General features: G+C 35.0%; 3 protein-coding genes across 4 annotated transcripts; all 3 read right to left on the reverse strand.

The window, feature by feature from the left end:
• Nucleotides 1-1,374: 1,374 nt before the first annotated feature.
• Nucleotides 1,375-2,303, reverse strand: LOC132161831 (UPF0161 protein At3g09310). Of its 2 annotated transcripts, none has more exons than XM_059572029.1 (3): nucleotides 2,017-2,303; nucleotides 1,809-1,949; nucleotides 1,375-1,627 (listed from the first exon to the last, which is right to left on the reverse strand). In XM_059572029.1, the coding sequence occupies exons 1-3, from the start codon at nucleotides 2,273-2,275 to the stop codon at nucleotides 1,569-1,571; spliced, it is 459 nt and encodes a 152-aa protein (XP_059428012.1). In that variant the 5' UTR covers nucleotides 2,276-2,303; the 3' UTR covers nucleotides 1,375-1,568. The 2 variants fall into 2 exon arrangements, with proteins under 2 accessions (XP_059428012.1, XP_059428011.1); XM_059572028.1 differs by having other exon boundaries at nucleotides 1,809-1,952.
• A 1,752-nt stretch (nucleotides 2,304-4,055) lies between these two features.
• Nucleotides 4,056-7,645, reverse strand: LOC132161911 (uncharacterized protein At5g02240-like). The gene is made up of 7 exons (XM_059572132.1): nucleotides 7,234-7,645; nucleotides 6,263-6,534; nucleotides 6,133-6,169; nucleotides 5,948-6,045; nucleotides 5,745-5,806; nucleotides 4,475-4,598; nucleotides 4,056-4,376 (listed from the first exon to the last, which is right to left on the reverse strand). The coding sequence occupies exons 1-7, from the start codon at nucleotides 7,478-7,480 to the stop codon at nucleotides 4,257-4,259; spliced, it is 960 nt and encodes a 319-aa protein (XP_059428115.1). The 5' UTR covers nucleotides 7,481-7,645; the 3' UTR covers nucleotides 4,056-4,256.
• Nucleotides 7,646-11,937: 4,292 nt separating this feature from the next.
• On the reverse strand, nucleotides 11,938-15,099 carry LOC132191793 (uncharacterized). The gene is made up of 9 exons (XM_059606892.1): nucleotides 14,979-15,099; nucleotides 13,773-13,846; nucleotides 13,623-13,688; nucleotides 13,430-13,527; nucleotides 13,300-13,337; nucleotides 13,124-13,211; nucleotides 12,703-13,032; nucleotides 12,408-12,473; nucleotides 11,938-12,310 (listed from the first exon to the last, which is right to left on the reverse strand). Exons 2-9 carry the CDS (start codon nucleotides 13,831-13,833, stop codon nucleotides 12,155-12,157), a joined length of 903 nt encoding a protein of 300 aa, XP_059462875.1. The 5' UTR covers nucleotides 13,834-13,846; nucleotides 14,979-15,099; the 3' UTR covers nucleotides 11,938-12,154.
• Between the last annotated feature and the right edge of the window lie 2,351 nt (nucleotides 15,100-17,450).

Below are 17,450 nucleotides of genomic sequence, written 5' to 3' on the forward strand. Positions count from 1 at the left end.
AATGTGTTATATTTAGACTAATTTTATGTTTTGAATTTGTAATGTTTTGGATTGATTGTCGTGTGTTTGCATGCATTTTATTATTGGAATGGATTCTAATGATATGGCGTGTTGCATGCATTTTATTAGGCGTGATGCTGTATGACGAAGTAGAATTTGTAATGTTTTGGATTTTATTGCATCAATTCCATATTTGCCTCAGGGTCTTTGTTTGAGTAAACTCTGAATAACACTCGTAACATATAATAGTCAATATGTAGAGCATATACGCAATAAAATCCAAAACATTACAAATTCTACTATTTGATCAATTCATCTCTATTCATTTCATTATATCCCTAATTGGTCCGTTTGGCTTGAAATTTCATCAATGAGAATATGGTCACTTTTTAAAAAAAGTTGTAGCTTTATAGTGTTTTATGTTAAAAGTTTTAATTTTTTTCTTTTAACAAATTATCTCTTCATTGATATAACAATCAAATTGGGCAAAATGATCCGTATAATGCCAAAGATAGACATAAACTATAGCCTCTCAGGCTATTATAAAATAATATTTATGAAAAGTCACTGTCTCAATAAGTTTCAGGTCTACAGCAAATTCCGACGAATCACGTCTCTATTCTCTGCCAAGTCCTTGATTCCTTAGCTTTTTTTTAAAAAAAAAAAAAAAAAAAATTAATATTCGCTACTAATGCTTTATCAATCGCAATTCCCTTCGCTGCATTTACTATAATGACAATTCTTCTTTATCCCTGATAACTCATCCGTTACCGGTCTATGGTTTACTCCCAAAAAAAGAACCATAAGAAAACAAAAGGCTACAAAAGGCCGACTAAAAATTAATTCTATTATTCTTAAAGGATTTGTGAAAACAAAACCTAAAGAATAAAACTCCATCCTATAGATCGCTATTAAAAGCATATCTAGAGAGAATACATTCTTATTTAAAAACAACGAAAATACAATAACAAAAGCGTAACACACCCTTCACGCGTTCCACTTGCCACTGCTGGCCAGCCACGCGAAGCGAAGAAGCACCCCGATTTAGAACAAAATCTTTTTTTTAATAATAAAAAAACACTAAAACAGGTTTAAAAAATCCAAAAAAAAAAATTAAAATAGGTCCGAAAAATACCCCGAAAGTCCATATTTGACATATAGTTACCGCCGTACCGCTGGGGCATATAAATAATCGCTAACCGGTGGTGAGGACGGTTGGTAACCGCCTCTAAACATGATCAACATGGGAGCTGTTTTTATAGATCTTCTCATTCTCAAGCTCCCCCAACTGAAATTTTTGAAGATGTTTGGGAAGAAAGCTAAAAGAACAAAACTTGAAGAACTTGTCCAATCAAGCAAATAACACCCAACATATGAAAAAAAAACAATCTTTTTCTTTCTATGCAATATAAATAAGATGTTCACTAGCTTCATATACACACCAATTTCTCTTTCTTACCTTCAACATCAAATCCCTCTAGTGTTTGTAAAACTGAAATTCACCATCTGTATGTACTTGGTACCAAAATTCATTAGCAGCAATTGCATTTGGGTGTACACTTGTCTCATCAATCTTTAGGTACACTTCTCTCATCAAACCACCGCGGGGGATCAAATCCAGAACCACCTGATAAAGTGCTAGAAAAATTCAGGATTAAGATCCTCTAGCATTTCCCAATTATTGTTTTCAAATTGTATGGTTATGATTTTGCCATGTCATAGACAACATATCTTTTTATATAATACATGATTTTTTTTTTTTTCTCTTTTCTCGAGAAACAAACATGGAGAAATGGGTTGATAAATACCTAGGGGATTGCAACGACATAGACGCCAAGCAGTTAACACAGTGCCCTTAACAACTCCATACTTCTTGTAAGCTTCCATGGAGTACTCGCTACACGTTGGAACGTACCGACAACTGTTGGGCAACAGCGGCGAGATCTCCCCTGCTTAATCAACACAAAGTTTTAGCAACAAGTTGGGAATTGAGGGGATATGAGTAAAAAGACTCACTTTTGTAAAATCTGAGCGTAGAGAGTGCAGCTTGAACTCCCAGATTGTCGACTTCCTTATCTTCTTCTTGCGCGTGCTCTGGATTTGGGTGTTGTTTGTTCAATTTATTGAAGATTGGGTATCGGCGGCGCGGAGATTTGTTGATGGGAGCGAAATAGCTGGAAATATGCTTCGGATTGAGGGGTTTGAAATTGGGGTATTGGGAGTGAGCCACGGCAGGTAAAGGTTTATGGCTGCCAAGGGAGAGAACAACCGCCATATCGCTGTGCCGTAATAGCCAAATGAGGTCTGTGTTTTGTTTTATTTTATGTTTTTGTTTTTTTAGGCTAAGTATACTTTTTTAAAAATAGCTATTTTAAAATAGATTTTAAAAACCTACTTAATCATTTAATAAAATCACAATTTAGCCTCTGAAATTGCAGTTTAGTATTTAAAAGCATGCAATTTTTAAAACCCAGCTTCTTACTTGTGATTTAAAAATGCAAATATTTTTACGTATTCAAATTGTAATTTTTTTTTAAAATTTTTTATAAACACACTTTTAAATAATATATTTTTCTGCAATTTGATTTAAAATTGTATTTTTGATCTACAAAATTACACTATCATTCTAAATTGTCAATTCATCTGCAAACGCTTAACTGCGTCTTTAAAAATTGTGTTTTCATTATTTACATTTTAAAATCTCTAATTTTTCAAATCACACTTTATAAAACCACTAAACCAAGCACACTTAAAAGGGCTTAAGAGTTAATTTCACTTTCAAATCACATTGAGGGAAATTTCACTTTGTCTTCCTGAATTTCCACTCGATTTTACAAATTCTTCTTAACTTCTAATTACTTTCAATGTGAACCCCTCCGTCAGATTTTAAACGTTACATGATGTTTATACTCCTAACTTTTGTATAAAATTTCAACTTCAAAAACATTTTTTTATTTAAAATAAAATAAAAATAAGGACATTTTGGTCTTTTTTTGTATTTTTAATGACTAAAATTAACGAAAGAGTTCTAATTGAGAGTAATTGAAAGTTCAGAGGTCCAAAATGAGATATTTGAAAGTTCAAGGAGAGTTTGTAAAATCAAGTAAAGTTCAAGGGGCCAAAGTGAAGTTTCTCTTAACTTCTTTTTTTTCTTTTTTGGCCGGGACTTTTGATGGAGAAAATGTTTATTCATGAAAATCCATACTCCATAGAGTTAAAAAAAGAGTTAAATACCTAATACCCTATGGGGTTTGCCAACTTTATTTTTTTCCCCCTGGAGTTTCATTTTTATCACATGAGGTCCCTGTGGTTTTGATAAATAATCAAGTTAGCCCATCCGTTAGTTGACTGTTAGTTGACTAACGAAATTCCACGTAAACTAATCAGATGTTGACACGTGGTACCTATTTAATTTTTTTTTTTAAAAAAAAAAAAGGGAAGGAAAAAAATTGGGGGGTGGCTCGGGTGCCCAATGGGGTGGCCGAAACCACCCCCAACCACCAGGCCACCCCGTTGGTGCCCAACGGGGTGGCCGAAACCCACCCCCTAGGCTCCATGGGGGTGGTTTTGGCCAACCCCTTGGGCACCCATGAGGTGGCTCGGCCACCCCCTTGGAGCAACCACCCCCTTGGCTCCAAGGCCACCCCCAAATGAATTTTTTTTTTCCTTTATTTTTGAAAAAAAATTATACATTTTTTTAAAAAAAAATTAAAAAAAAAACATTAAATAAGTACCACGCGTCAACATCTAATTGGTCCACGTAAATTCCGTTAGGTCAACTAACAGGTGGACTACCTTGGCCATTTATCAAAACCACAGGGACCTCCTGTGATAAAAATGAAATTCCAGGAAGATAAAAATAAAATTGACAAACCCCATGTATTAAGTATTTAACCCTTAAAAAAAAGGATAAAATTATGGAAATCAAGGATTTAAAGCGGTACTGTTGCGCTTATGGCATTTTACAAGAAATTGTGCTCATGGGTACATTACAAGATTCTTTGTGTCTGTCCTTGTGATTTTAGCAGTTAATATAAACGGCACAATTTTCATGATAATAAAGTGCATACTTGTTATTGATGCCTGTTTTAGTGGGCAGGCTAAGACCATCGCGGTCATATATAATGCTAATTAGTCTCCAAATAGATTTGGTTATCTTCAACATGGCCAGTTATGATGTTGAATAACAATGTTTTTGAACTAAAACTTGAAAAGTTGAAGGCATTCTCCTACACCAAGATTGATGGCCACAAAACTCAGAAACGGGTAGTGATTTGGGAAAACAGAGCCTTAAAATCCTTTGTTGGTGTACCGGCTCCCTCCGGCTTCGACGCCAAATCAAACGCCTTGAATTTGGCCTCTTCAAACTGGAGTGCCTGTTGAGAAGAAAGAAACACAATGATCTGCTTAGTAGAGTACAAAGAATATGAAAACCCCACATATTTGCAGGAAGCACAGCTCCTGTAAACCATACCTGAAGGCAGACTTCTGCAACATCAGGCCTGGAAATGGTTCTCGTGTCCGTCTTAAGAAGCTCATCATCCTTTCCAATAAGCAATTCGCGGACACCTCCTTCTTTATCTTGCAGGCCTCCAGCCCTAACTCAACCAGAAAGATGGTCAATGCCAATTGGCAAGTGACAACAGCATAATAACATGGTGACGAATTTCCAAAATTACTTATTGCAGTACTAAATCATGGAAGAGTATCTGGTTTGTTTGAATAAAGTTCAAAGATTAAATTTGACCTTTTGGAAACCTTTAACTGCTAAGGAAGTGTTCCATTGACTCTGAAAGATTTGTTACTTGATGAAGACTTGAAATACACACACACACACACACATATATATGTCACACACACATGTATATATATATATATATATATATATATATATATATATATATATGTACATGTATGTCCAATTGTTTTTCTGTCACAATGAATTGAAAAATATCTAAAGATTGCAGCCAGACAGGAGTGGGTGTACAACAATCTGATATGGTGGTGATCAAATGCAGAAATGCCTAGTGAATGGAAGCTAGCTTGAGCTTCTAATGATGCAAATTTGGCCACAATGATGCTGGTTGTGCCAAGAAGGGAACTGTTAGATAGAAAAGGATCCCTAAAGGAACCATCCAAGCGATAGAAGATAACAATGGAACTTTAGATGGAAAAAAGAGGAACCTAGGCAGGAGCTTGCAACAGAACTCAGAAAGGCTTAGATGACAGGTTAGGAGAAAGACTTTGAGCTAGTGGAATTTTTCAGCTGGAGTTGAGAAGCAAATGAAATGAAACTTGGATAAAGACTCGGGTCATCAAATTGACCGAAAAAATAGTTCAATTTCTGAGCTCCTAGCACTGGAGAATCAAACACAATATAATAATTGGTATAGAGGAGGATCAAAATTACTTGAACCATAGATGACCGACACCCCCAAACATACTACAATGGAAGTAAACCAACGGTCTCAAGAGAAAATAATAAGGCTAAAAGGGCAAAAGTGAATAGAGATTGGCTATTGGTGAAATTCTTTGGAAGGAAAAGACAGGTCACTGAGCATGTGATAGATATATGTACATAAAGGTAGTCCTCTTGTGACATCTTTTCACTATTTTGTTATTATTATTTAGGGGGGAAGAAGAACCGCAAGGCATAATAGATCAAATTACTACGAAAATGGGAGTATTCCAAGTGTACTTTGCCTACATGCAATGGGAAAAAATTGCTAAATAAACAGGTATACCTGATGATTGTGTATGGAACACCAGAGTCAGCCAAATACTGCTCAGCCTTTCTCTTCCATACCTGTAACATAGTAAACAAGATGAAGTGCTTTGCCTAGCATTATGTTACTATTAACAGAGAAAAAAAAAAAAACTATTTAAACAAAAGGGAAAATATAAGAAAAGAAGCAATTAAATATTAGTATATAAAAGGATCACGAACCAATATATTGCCGTTACCCAAACTGTTCAAGGGATGATTTGGGTCTGTTCCACCCATAGAACCAACCAACACAACTTGCTTCACTCCCGCAGCCTTAGCTGCAACATAGATCATAAAACTCAGAAAAACAAAAACTCTATAAACATAATCCGACTAAGTGAAAAAGAGGAAAGCAAATGCTATACCAGCATCTATTTGATTTTTCTGCCCAATCCAATCAACCTAAGAAGCAAAAAAGTTACATCATTATTACAAGGAAAAAAAAGAAAAGAAAAAACACAGCACCTTCCAATGATCAGCAAATGTAGTAATCACCTGTTCAGGATATGCTCCATCATCAAAACAGAACTCGGGCCTTCCACCTTGGGACGGGTCAGACCCGGGTTTCATCTTCGGCACAGCACTTGTGAGAATCACAAGAGCATCAATACCTTCGATTGCAGGAACTATGCTGTTGATATCCCTTATATCCCCAACAAAAACATCATCTGCTCCTCCAATTTTCCCCTTGCTCTCTTCTGTTCTGACAAGACCTCTTGCAACATACTGCTCTGACCTCTCCTTTAATTTCCTATAAACTATTTGGCCTGCCAAAGTCACCCAACAAAAAACCATGTTAATTAGAAACTCTTCCTCAAGAAAAGCAAGACTGAGGTACACACTTTTTCGTCTACATTGCTACTGAAGATATAAAGTGAAAAAAAAAAAACCATTGAACTTCTTGATTAAGGGTTCTTTTGAGTTTGCAATTTCAAAAGGCACGATTTAAAAAAAGTGATTTTTGAAAACGTAATTTTTAGAAAAGACGTAGCTTGGCCTTTAAAATCGCAGCATCTCCTGGTTTGTGTTTTCAAATCGTAATTTTTTAAAAACGCAAAACTAAACAATCAATTTCATGCTATACAATTTAAGTACACAGGGTTATAGAAATTCACAGCAACTAACGATCATAAAAGAAAAGACCCAGCAAAATTCAATGGAAGGGACTCGTATCTCATTGAATATGAACAAATGGGATAAGACAATCATAGTAATGGCCTGTTTACTTTGGACGTCCAATTTGAATTTCTTTTTTGGGAAGCCATTCAATCTAATATTCCTCGAAATTCCAATTAAAAATAATATAAATCGCGCCCACTTAAATCTAAAGCGTCATATGTTAGAACCAGGAAATTATAGAATCCCATATCCCACAGAGCATTTTCTGTCGGCTAACAAACACAAAATAGAATAACACAACAAACAAACAAACAAACGAATAAAACAGAGAGAGAGAGAGGGAGCACCTGTTCTGCCACCAGCTCCCGTAACAAGGACCGTGCTTCGACGCAGATCCGCCATTGCTGCAGATACCACCCGAACTCCTCTAAAACCCCTTTTATGAAGAAAGGGGGAACACGAAGGGAAATGACGAGAAGAGAGCGTCGAAGTTTCTGGAACGCCTGTTGACAGCGAGCTATATTTATGACAGTGACCGTAGCTTGAGAAAGTAGTTGTAGAGAAGCCCAATGAGACACGTGTAAGGATGGCCATGGAGCAAAAGACTAGCAGTGGCTGGATGCACTGCTGCCACGCATACTGCCGTCGGTGAGATAATCAGAAACTTGTCGACGTATAGATTGCTCTTCCGGAGAGCTTTGCCGTTGGCTTCGAATTCTCTTTCGTTTTATCTTACCTTATCTTCTTTGGGTTCAGTACAGGTGCGTGATTGCACGCTCTTCTCTTGGCTATCTCTTTGTTCTAAAAATTCAGAATAATTTTGTAAATAAATGGAAAAATTATCAATTTATGAATTAAAAATTTATATTTTATGTAACTATGGTTTAATTATCTTGTGATATTTTTCTTCAAATTGTAATATTTTTAAACAGAAATTGAATATTTGAATTTTGGAAATAAAGGATACTCTAGCACAAAAAAAAATATTATTAAAAAAAAAAAAAAAAAATGTAGAGAGCTTCGGCCCAGAGTTCCAGCCCTTGCTCTCTGGTCATCCTTATTGGCCGTCATTTCAAGGCCCATAAGAGACAAAACAATGGCCAAGGTATCCAACTTATATGCTGTTATTATGTTGTAGTCTAAGCAACGGTTAAGATTAAATCTCTCAAAATTTCTCTTTATTTTCTCTCCTATTAAAAGTTAAAAGTAAGTCAACTTTGAGATTTAATTTTAACCGTTGCTTAGACTACAACATACATGCTCTTATTTTTTATTTTATTTTTTTAATTTTTTATAAATGAGCTTAAAGCTCAAATAACACAAAGCAAAAGCTCTGAAGTAACCATAGTCAAAGCTACGAGGTTACAAGCGTCAAAGATTACGTATTACATTCTAGATTCAAACAAAATCCGCTAACCTATGACTAATTTTCAAATTAAACAGCAAATCTACGCCAAACAGATTCAAATCAATGCATAAGTAGCTCTTATTCCTTAGCGCTGAAGGTAGAGAACTCCAAGCTAAAGCTCATCCTCCTTAACTCGAAAGCCAAGATAACGTTCACATCCACAACCCAAAGGTCTTGACCAAAGCAACAAACTAGAAGGGCATCAGGCGGGCAGATTGAGAGAGAGGACCGAGCATTATTACAAGCAAAAACAAAAACGATTATAGGAAAACAAAATAAGACAGAAAGAACAAAAAAAATGAAAGCCAGAGAAAATTACAAGGAAATAAACAACATAAAAAGCACACCAAGAGGATGACAGCAGTCGAAAAGAAGAGCCGATCACGCGCTCGTTGGAAACTGAAAACAGAAGGGGCGTTGAAAGCTCATCGCGGTAGGGGTGCGAGAAAAGTCCTAGCAGAGGACGGTGGGCAGCTTACTCAAATGGAGGTGAAAGTTTGAGTGAAACCCAAGAGTATCACCTACAAAGTGTACCTAAACAAGCAGAAAAAACAACAAAAGCAAATACAGAAAGAAACAAAAACAACTAGGGACCAAAGGAGGGAGAAGAGGTGGAGAGGAAGGGAAAGGAAAAAAAATCACCTAAAGAGCTAGAGGCATCAGCTTGCTAAGCAAAAGAGGGCGATGAGAAGGAAGGGAGGGGGCAGAAGAGGGAGAGGGGAGGAGGGCGGAGGGCCGGAGGGAAATGTTCTCCCCCTCCGACGACTGCTAAAGATGAAACCCTAGCAGAGAGGGGAGGGGGCTAGAGAAAGAACTCGAGGGTTTTTTTTTTTCTTTTTCCATATTCTAATTATGTCTATTCCATATGCTGTTATTTTAATAACAGAATGTAAGCCGGATCCGTGACGGAGAGATAGGGGCTATTGGGATCATCGCCCACCAAAAATTTGCTCCCTCCCTCCAAAGTTCTTGCAAAAAATAAAAGATTTTTAAGCCTAAATTCCAAAATTTCTATGGGTTTGCCCCTCTTCCCCTAAAGATTTCCAAATATATAAATAGCAACAAATAATTAAGATTCATTACTGCTTTTGGATTTGTTAATTTTATATATATATATATTAATGCTAAAACTAGAATTTTTTTTCTTCTTTTTATCCCTTAAAAAATAATGTAACTTTTTAAAATCTAATAATAATCATTTTAAATTTAATAGTAATTTTAAAAATCACATCATTTTATAAGGATAAAATAAGGACAAAAATCCACTTCTAGCATTACCCCTAATGCTATTATAATTTTGATCAAATTTTATTCGATCTTTTCCATCTTTTAATTTTGTTTGACTAACTGTGTTTTATCAGTTTTGATCCATGCAAACAATCTTTCATCAAATTTTTTGATGGTTAGTTTTACACTTCCAGTCACCTAATGCATATAGCATTTTTACATAAATTTCTTTACTCGAACTCTTTGAGATGTCACGTGCTTATTCCTCGGGATATTGCTCAAAATGGACCAGGACTCTCTCTAGTTCTTTTGATCTAGAGAGGAGCCTGTTCCTTATAATATGAGAGTAAAATTGTAATTTTATTTTTTTGTTTGAATAAATTAGTCCTCATGTTATAAAGAAGCGTCTCCTCTCCCGTCTAAAAGAACCGAAAATGATCCTAATCCCATGGCCAAGTGTTTTAGTCAAATTTCTCTTAGCATTGAAGGTCATTAAATTTCAGTGGTTGAGCAATTAATCGAATGGTTATCTCTTTTGTTATTCTAGATTCTTCTTGCATAATGATATTATTTTGATTAAGACTACTCTTTGCATTGATTTATTTATTTCAAACACTTAAAAAAAAAAAAAAAAAATCCAATTAAAACACATCTCGTCAATTGGTGTGAAGAATAACATTACTATATTATTTTAATCTAATTTTGGATAATGTGTTGTATTTGTACATGAAGCAAGCTGAACTTGTCACGCATCCCTAATTACTAATGTGACACCTCCAACTTGTGTTTTGTGCACAGATGGTATGACACATGATACAAGCCTCTATTTCGCTTGACAACACTTTTTAAATTGTGATTTTTTGCTTTTTGGTTATGAAATGCATAAATGTAAAAGTAATTTTGAGTGTTATTGTTAATGTTTTTTTTTACAAAGTTATTCTAAAATAGTAATGTTAGAAACTATATTTTATCTCACAACTATTTTAAAGTGCTAAGTGGCAATCCCGACTAGTACTGATGTGATAGTTTTAACTAATTATTAATTTTTTTTAACAATAACTTATTCACTGATTCTAGACATAAAATAAAAAATGTAACATATAGTATTTCTCATCCTAAGAAGCATTGCCATACGAGTTCTAGTTTTCTATACACCTTGTCATCTAGGAACTATAATGATTAAAAACAATTCTAGTGTTTTGATTTGGTATGTATCTCACTATCTCAGCAATGATACACTCACGCATTTATTTCATATGAATAATAGTCAAATTATATATTAAATATTAGACACGATTAACACGACACGGCAACCATGGATTTATGATTACATGTTGCTTATGAATAGACGTTCTACACCTGTAATCTCTTATAATAAAATGATTAAACAAAGTCGTATTCCTCCTACTTTTACTGCATCAAATTCGCAACAAATTTGGCGTATATTTCATCAATGATGTAATCTCTTTCATATGAATACCGGTCAAGTTAAACCTGGTCTTATATATATTATTTTAAATGTGAGAAATGTGAGAAATTACACTTCCATTTCACACTATCTCACCATGTAGACTTGACCCTTTTAATCGATCTTTAAAGATTATTATTTTTTAAAAAAACAAAAACTGATCTAAGAACTGATTGGCACGATTAGGGCTGTAATCGAGCCGAACCGAGTTGAGCTTTAGGATTTCAAGACTGGCTCATTTATGAAGATGCTTTTTTGAGCTGAGTTATGAAATGTTGTTCAAGCTCGGCTCATTTAAAATTCAGGCAAGCTCGAGTTCGTTGAGAATGCTATTCGAGCCGGACTGGACTCAACTCGAGCTAGGCCGGACTCAACTCGAGCTGGGCTGGACTCAATTCGAGTTCGAACTAAGCTATTAAATTCTTTAATGTATGATCAGAGCAGAGTTCAAGCTCGAATTTTAAAAGAACCCCTAAACCTTTATCTATAATATAAATATAAATATTAAGTAATTTATATTACACATATTACTTAATTACTAACATACATACTTTTATATATATATATATATATGAACGAGCTAATGAGTCGGATAAACGAATTGGTTGAGCTTTAAACGAGCTGAGCTCGCGATCCCTTATCGAGTTTTCTTGAACGAGCTGAATATGTATCATTTACTAATCGAGCGAGTTTTTATAGTAACAAGCGAATTTGTACAGTATCAAAGCTCAAGTTCAAGTCAAGTTAAACTGAGCAAGTTGTTGAACAGACTGGTTTATTTACAGCCCAAGGCACGATCATATTAACATGGTGAGATAATCCTTTGATTTTTCTTTTTCTTTTTTCTTTTAATAAGGGTTTATTTAAAGTCAGATTGACAGTATCATGTCAGCATCGTGAGATTGTCGTGTGGGTTACACATTCTTTAAAAATTGACAAGGATTAGCATGACACTCCAACCCTCCATTCTTTGATTGATTTTGACTATGACTCCAATGAAAAGGATCTCCAATAAAAGAGGAGTTAACACTAAGTTGTAGCCAAATGAAAAGGACGATTTTTGGGATAAATAATTAATCACAAAGAAGCGCCTACATCAATATGGACAATGAGATTGGGCATGGGGATGCTAAGATCCCAAAATACATGATTTCTTCTGTAACAATTAGGCTGTCACAGAAGTCTCCACTGCAACATTGCCAGAGTAAGCAGCAACTTCTGATTTCCTGTCAGCCTCCCACAGCTCCGGTATTGCTTCCCTAATGTTGTGAATGCTTTCTAACGCGTAATCTGCACCTTTAACTCTCTGGGAAGTGCCAATCTGCAGTAGTAGAAGAGCCACAATAGGATATCCATGCCTTAGTTTTAGCAACCAATGATCCATTTTTCATATGGTACAAAATATTCCAATAACTTACCAAGACAGTCTGAAGACCCACACGTTTTCCAGCTTGTATGTTTCGGACACTATCCTCAAAGAACAACTGAAAGAGCAAGAACATAAATGGTAAACAGAAAGAAAATCAAAAGTTGATACTAGGCCTTTGTTTGTTAACATGTTTTGAATGGTGTTTTTTTTTTTTAATTTGAAAAAGAGTTGTGATGTGACATAAAAGTGAAACCGTTATTGTAATTTTTGGGGTGTTTTGTGTTTGAATTGTTTGTTAATGTTTTTGTTTTGAGAAGAAAAAACAAAAGACAGAATCTGCTTACAGTTCTCTGAGGATCTATGTTGGCTACTTTGAGAGCCTGTTCTATGGCTGCTTCTGATGGTTTGCAGACAATGGGTGACTTTGGCAACCCTAAACCGACGATAGGCTGAGCAAAATGCCCAATGATGTCAAATATTTCAGAGCTACTGCCATTGTTGGTAGCAGCAAAAGTGCGTGACCCCACAAACTCAATGTCATCTTCATCATCAGAAACAGTGCTCTTGTGAGTTGGATTGAGGGTCTCAAAGCAGACAATCCCCTCAAAACAGTCTTCCAATCCAAGCTTGCTAAGCACTTTGGCAGCATGGACCTTGTCTGCGTTTGTGAAGATCTATTTGCAGAACAGAAAGAAAGAGCATAAGAACACACTCATCACACCATGGCCTTTAGCACCATCCATTTGATAAAAATCAGTTACTTACAACTCTACGGTAAGGCAGATTCAGCAAAAGACTTCTCAAAACGGGGTCGGGTTTCAAGTTCTCATACGGTAATCTCCCATGAACAAAACTGTTGCACATGAAAGTGAAAGGTCAATACCTTTAATTGAAGGCACACCAGCATAGTGAAATAGATGAACAGAGAGGAAATTTCATACCTGTGGTATTCATCATAGTCAAAGTCATAGCCAATTGCCTGCAAAGGACAATCATATAAAATATCATTTAGTTATGTGCTCCCATTTTACCAGCAAAACAAATAAATAAGTAAATAAGTCAAAACCATACCCTAAGACCAGCCATTGTTGTTCCATAGTTTTTGTACAGAATGTTGCACAAGTCATGGATTTTGCTCTTATCTATGCCAAGCTTTTCGACCATATAATCTACAACAAGGGCATCATCCATATATACATATAAGAACTGCAGAATTGGCTGCATAATAGAGAAATCTAAGGCATTAACAACCACAGGAACTTACCTTCTATATTCGTGCGGCATGATGTGGCAAGACCGGAACTAAGAGGATACAGAGTATCATCCAGATCTGCAAGGTTCAAACATATAGTTAGAATCATTCCCTGAGACAATTCAGATCAGCAAGTGAAATGTGTTGAAAAAAATGGCTTACCAAACAGAAGGCAGTCATATTTGGGCCTCTGACCTTGCATGTATAGGTCCTCGAACACCATTTTGTTCAGAAACCTTTAAGCAAAGAACGAAAATATGTGAACACTAAGCTCCACGATAACTTAAACCCACCAAAGTTTATATGCATATTTATTTTGAGTCTCAAACGACAATCTTTCATGGATTCCAAATAATTAAAGCACCTATTGACTCAGATTACCAACATAGGAAGAAAGAAAGAGGTTCTATTTTAGGATAAGGCTTTTTTCAGTTTCTGAATGGACAATTTACAACCGCTACTAGATATTGAATCAAGAACAGGTGGACCAGGGACTTTATGAGGTTGGAAAACCCAAATAAACACGTAAAAGCTCAAAAGTTTCCATTATTATACAACTAGCTGGCAACAGATTTTAACTCCGCCTAACAAAGACAAAGGCATATGAGGATCATCAGAGTTCTTTAATCAAAGTTCATGTGATTTAGAAAACCCTTTCCACAGTGTGTTATAACTTTAAGAATCAAATACCACTCAAAAGATACAAACTTTTCCGGCCTAACTAAAAGGAGATTATTATACATTGAATAATAGAAAAACTTCACCACTTTCATCTGCGAGACTCCATTGGCGTGATGTATGTAGAACAAAAATAGAAAGTATAGAAATTTAAGAAAAATAATTTGAACAAAACATGGCTATCAATGCATAAATCACAATATCACTTTCAAGCCTCAAAATTAACAAAAGAAAAAGAATTGAATACATTGAGTGGGTTAAAAGGGGTTCATTTATAAAGCAAATCAAAAAATAAACCTCTTGACTTCTCAATTTGAGACATAAACCAACAACAGCGAAAGTCGAAAGCTTTGGTATTGGAAGAGTTACACAAAAAACATAAAACTCTCAAACCAAAAGTACACACACAAAAAAAAAAAATAAATAAAAAATAAAAAATAAAAAAATAACTTGAGTCTGAATTCAGGAGAAGACAACATTTTCTAGACAAACCATTCATTGCTAAAGAATTCAAAGAACCCAAAAACTGAACCCAACACACCAAATAAAATAAGCAGTAATCGAACCCCAAACACCCAGAACACCAAAATGGATAAGCTTCGAAGCATTATCATAATGGAAACTGAAATGCTAGAGGAAACCAAAAATGCAAGAAAAGAAAAACGTAAGGGAGCCAAAAGAAGGACTTACCAAACTGGAAATGGGCAAAGAAAGAAAAAAAGGTAAAGTGGGTATATTTGTGAGAGAAATGCAAAGAGCAGGTGCACAATGAAGGAGGAAGAGGGGGGAGGAGGAAGAGGGGGAGAGGTGGGGTTTAAATAGGCACAAACCGTTGCCTCTCGTCAAGGCCTCCTTGGTTTAAAATTAATAAATTTAGATAGTTGCATTAAACACGTTTAATTAATTCAAAACAAAAATGATTAAGAAAACGACCGGAAGGCAACAGGAAGGTCACTGTTTTCAAAGGGCCAGAAGTAAAATCCCGTGTACTTTTGTGGACAATTCCAATTTTGCCCGGCCAAACCACCTCGTTAGTCTAAAATCCGAAGGTCCCAGATTTTTGTTTTCTGGCCTTAACGCAATTGTCCGGTCCATCTTTTCTTTCAGTATTCCGGAACTACCCCTCTAGGGGTTGGCTCCTAAAATTGGGCACGACCAAATTGATTAGTATTAGAAGTATACGTATTTGGAATTAAGCATGAAGGGATTAGAGGAGGTATATGCGTGTGGGTGTGGTGTACATCCATCGAATAATATGGGGTTGAGTGAGAAAATGGAGGAGTCTGTTTGAAAGATAAAGTTGGGCTCCCTTTGATGGTTATGGAGATTTTTTAGTAATTTTATTTTGTCAAAAGTGCTAATAATTTGAGTAGTATATATGAGACAGTTCATATAAATATAAGATCCATCTGCGGTATAATTCAAAATTTATTCGGCTAGGCGGGTGCTGCCTCATAATATACTGCTCAAAACACTAGCAATTAGGCTTTTTTATTTGGACATAAAACAGTTTTAGGAAAAAAGTTTTTCTTATTTTTTGGTGTTTTATACGACTAAAAATATTGGTCAAGCTAAAAATGTTTTTCGGTTGAAATGGAAAAAACTTCAATTAAGCGGCGTAAAATGGCTTCTTTTTTTTTTTTTTCATTTCCGTAAATTATTTTTCAAATTTGAACCTTTTATTTTGGGGAATGTTAGGTGTTATTTTGGTTTGTAGGTGGATATTATTTTCTAAAACATGGTGAGAAAAATAAGGGTTGGTTAATATCCACTTAAGACAAAGAGAACACATAGCATTTTTCTTTTATTTTTGACCCATAGTATCCCGAGAAATGCTAAGGGTTAATATTTTCTCTATATTTTATCCATTTTATCTTACAAATTAACCATTATATTTGTGGACTTATGTGGACTCCACATAAGTCAATGGTAGACTTCAAAAATCTAATGGTTGATCTATAGAATTTGTAGGAGAATATACGCAAAATATGAAAAACTTATTAATCCCTAACATTTTTCTAGTATCTGGTACACACTCTCTCTCAGTTCATTCTCTTCTACCGTATTGCTACCTGTCGCCGTCGTTGTTATTGATTTTTTGTACCATTCTCTTTTACTGTATTGCTACTTGTCGTCGTCACTGTTATTGATTTTTCATACGAGATAAAAATTGAAAAATATTTTGATTTTTTTTTTTTTTGAAAAACAATTTAGTTTTATTTTACATCATCAAAAAAAAAAAAAAAAAACTATAAATCTCAATTTCAATCCGAATTGAATGGATAGGGCCGGGGAAAGCTAGTTGCTTTTGATTGCATACCGAACCAAACCACACACCTGGACACTTCTGGACACATGGTACATCTAGGTGGAGATCTAGCATGATTTTTTAGTGCTTTAAAGGACAAAAAACAGCATTAATGCACCCTCACAGGGATGGCTTTGTGGGTGTTTGATTGAGCAAGACAACAAATAAACAAATAAACAAATAAACAAATAAAAATAAGACTCGAATGATTGAACTTAGGAACGTGTCAACATTGAATTTACTTTTAGAATACTTTACAACCAATTTGAAAACCCTAAAATAATTAGAAAAGAAAAAAAAAATGGAAGCCTAAAAAGATCTCTTATTATCAATCCATAATAAAGTTGTTAACTTATGTGTTTGTACATCCCCTTTTTCTTTTGAAGTTCAGAATCAAATTCAGAATCATATGAGTTTGCCTTCTTTTTCTTTGCCATGACTTTGTTTTGGCTTTGTATTCTTTTGGGTTGTGTGTTTGAATCATTTTCTTACCAACTAAAGGAATATACTACCAAGCTTATAAAATTTGAGGACTATTGATTTTATTATAATTTTTGTATAAATTTACGTGACGGTTCTTTTGAGTGCCACGTGAGGCTATATGAGTAAAAAAATAAGCAACAAGAGTTGACAAGTAAATTTAATTATTTAGTAACTAACTTATCAAGTGCCATGTAAACTACTGTATCAATTCGTAGAGGACTTATATATGGTAAAGGAAAAAGAACGGGTTACAAATTTTTTACTACAACCCCTCTACAAAAATACCATGTGAATTACTACATTAGTGTCAAAAATTTGATGAAAATTACTATGGAATGATTTGTTCACGTTAGGGTGGAAATCTAGAAGGA

This window comes from Corylus avellana, chromosome ca9 (genome assembly GCF_901000735.1).
Source record: "Corylus avellana chromosome ca9, CavTom2PMs-1.0".
NCBI classification, from domain to species: Eukaryota; Viridiplantae; Streptophyta; class Magnoliopsida; order Fagales; family Betulaceae; genus Corylus; species Corylus avellana.

What these genes read in the sequence shown, in the direction of transcription:
- LOC132161831 (XM_059572028.1), bottom strand. Translation starts at nt 2,275, where the DNA reads ATGGCGGTTGTTCTCTCCCTTGGCAGCCATAAACCTTTACCTGCCGTG. An exon ending in TACGCTCAGATTTTACAAAA is followed by an intron (nt 1,953 to 2,016) that starts GTGAGTCTTTTT and finishes GTGTTGATTAAG; the next exon opens with CAGGGGAGATCTCGCCGCTG. An exon ending in ATGTCGTTGCAATCCCCTAG is followed by an intron (nt 1,628 to 1,808) that starts GTATTTATCAAC and finishes GCACTTTATCAG; the next exon opens with GTGGTTCTGGATTTGATCCC.
- LOC132161911 (XM_059572132.1), bottom strand. Translation starts at nt 7,480, where the DNA reads ATGGCCATCCTTACACGTGTCTCATTGGGCTTCTCTACAACTACTTTC. An exon ending in ATGGAGCATATCCTGAACAG is followed by an intron (nt 6,170 to 6,262) that starts GTGATTACTACA and finishes TTTGCTTCTTAG; the next exon opens with GTTGATTGGATTGGGCAGAA. An exon ending in GTTCCATACACAATCATCAG is followed by an intron (nt 4,599 to 5,744) that starts GTATACCTGTTT and finishes TGGTTGAGTTAG; the next exon opens with GGCTGGAGGCCTGCAAGATA.
- LOC132191793 (XM_059606892.1), bottom strand. Translation starts at nt 13,833, where the DNA reads ATGGTGTTCGAGGACCTATACATGCAAGGTCAGAGGCCCAAATATGAC. An exon ending in ATATGACTGCCTTCTGTTTG is followed by an intron (nt 13,689 to 13,772) that starts GTAAGCCATTTT and finishes TGAACCTTGCAG; the next exon opens with ATCTGGATGATACTCTGTAT. An exon ending in ATCTGCCTTACCGTAGAGTT is followed by an intron (nt 13,033 to 13,123) that starts GTAAGTAACTGA and finishes TTCTGCAAATAG; the next exon opens with ATCTTCACAAACGCAGACAA.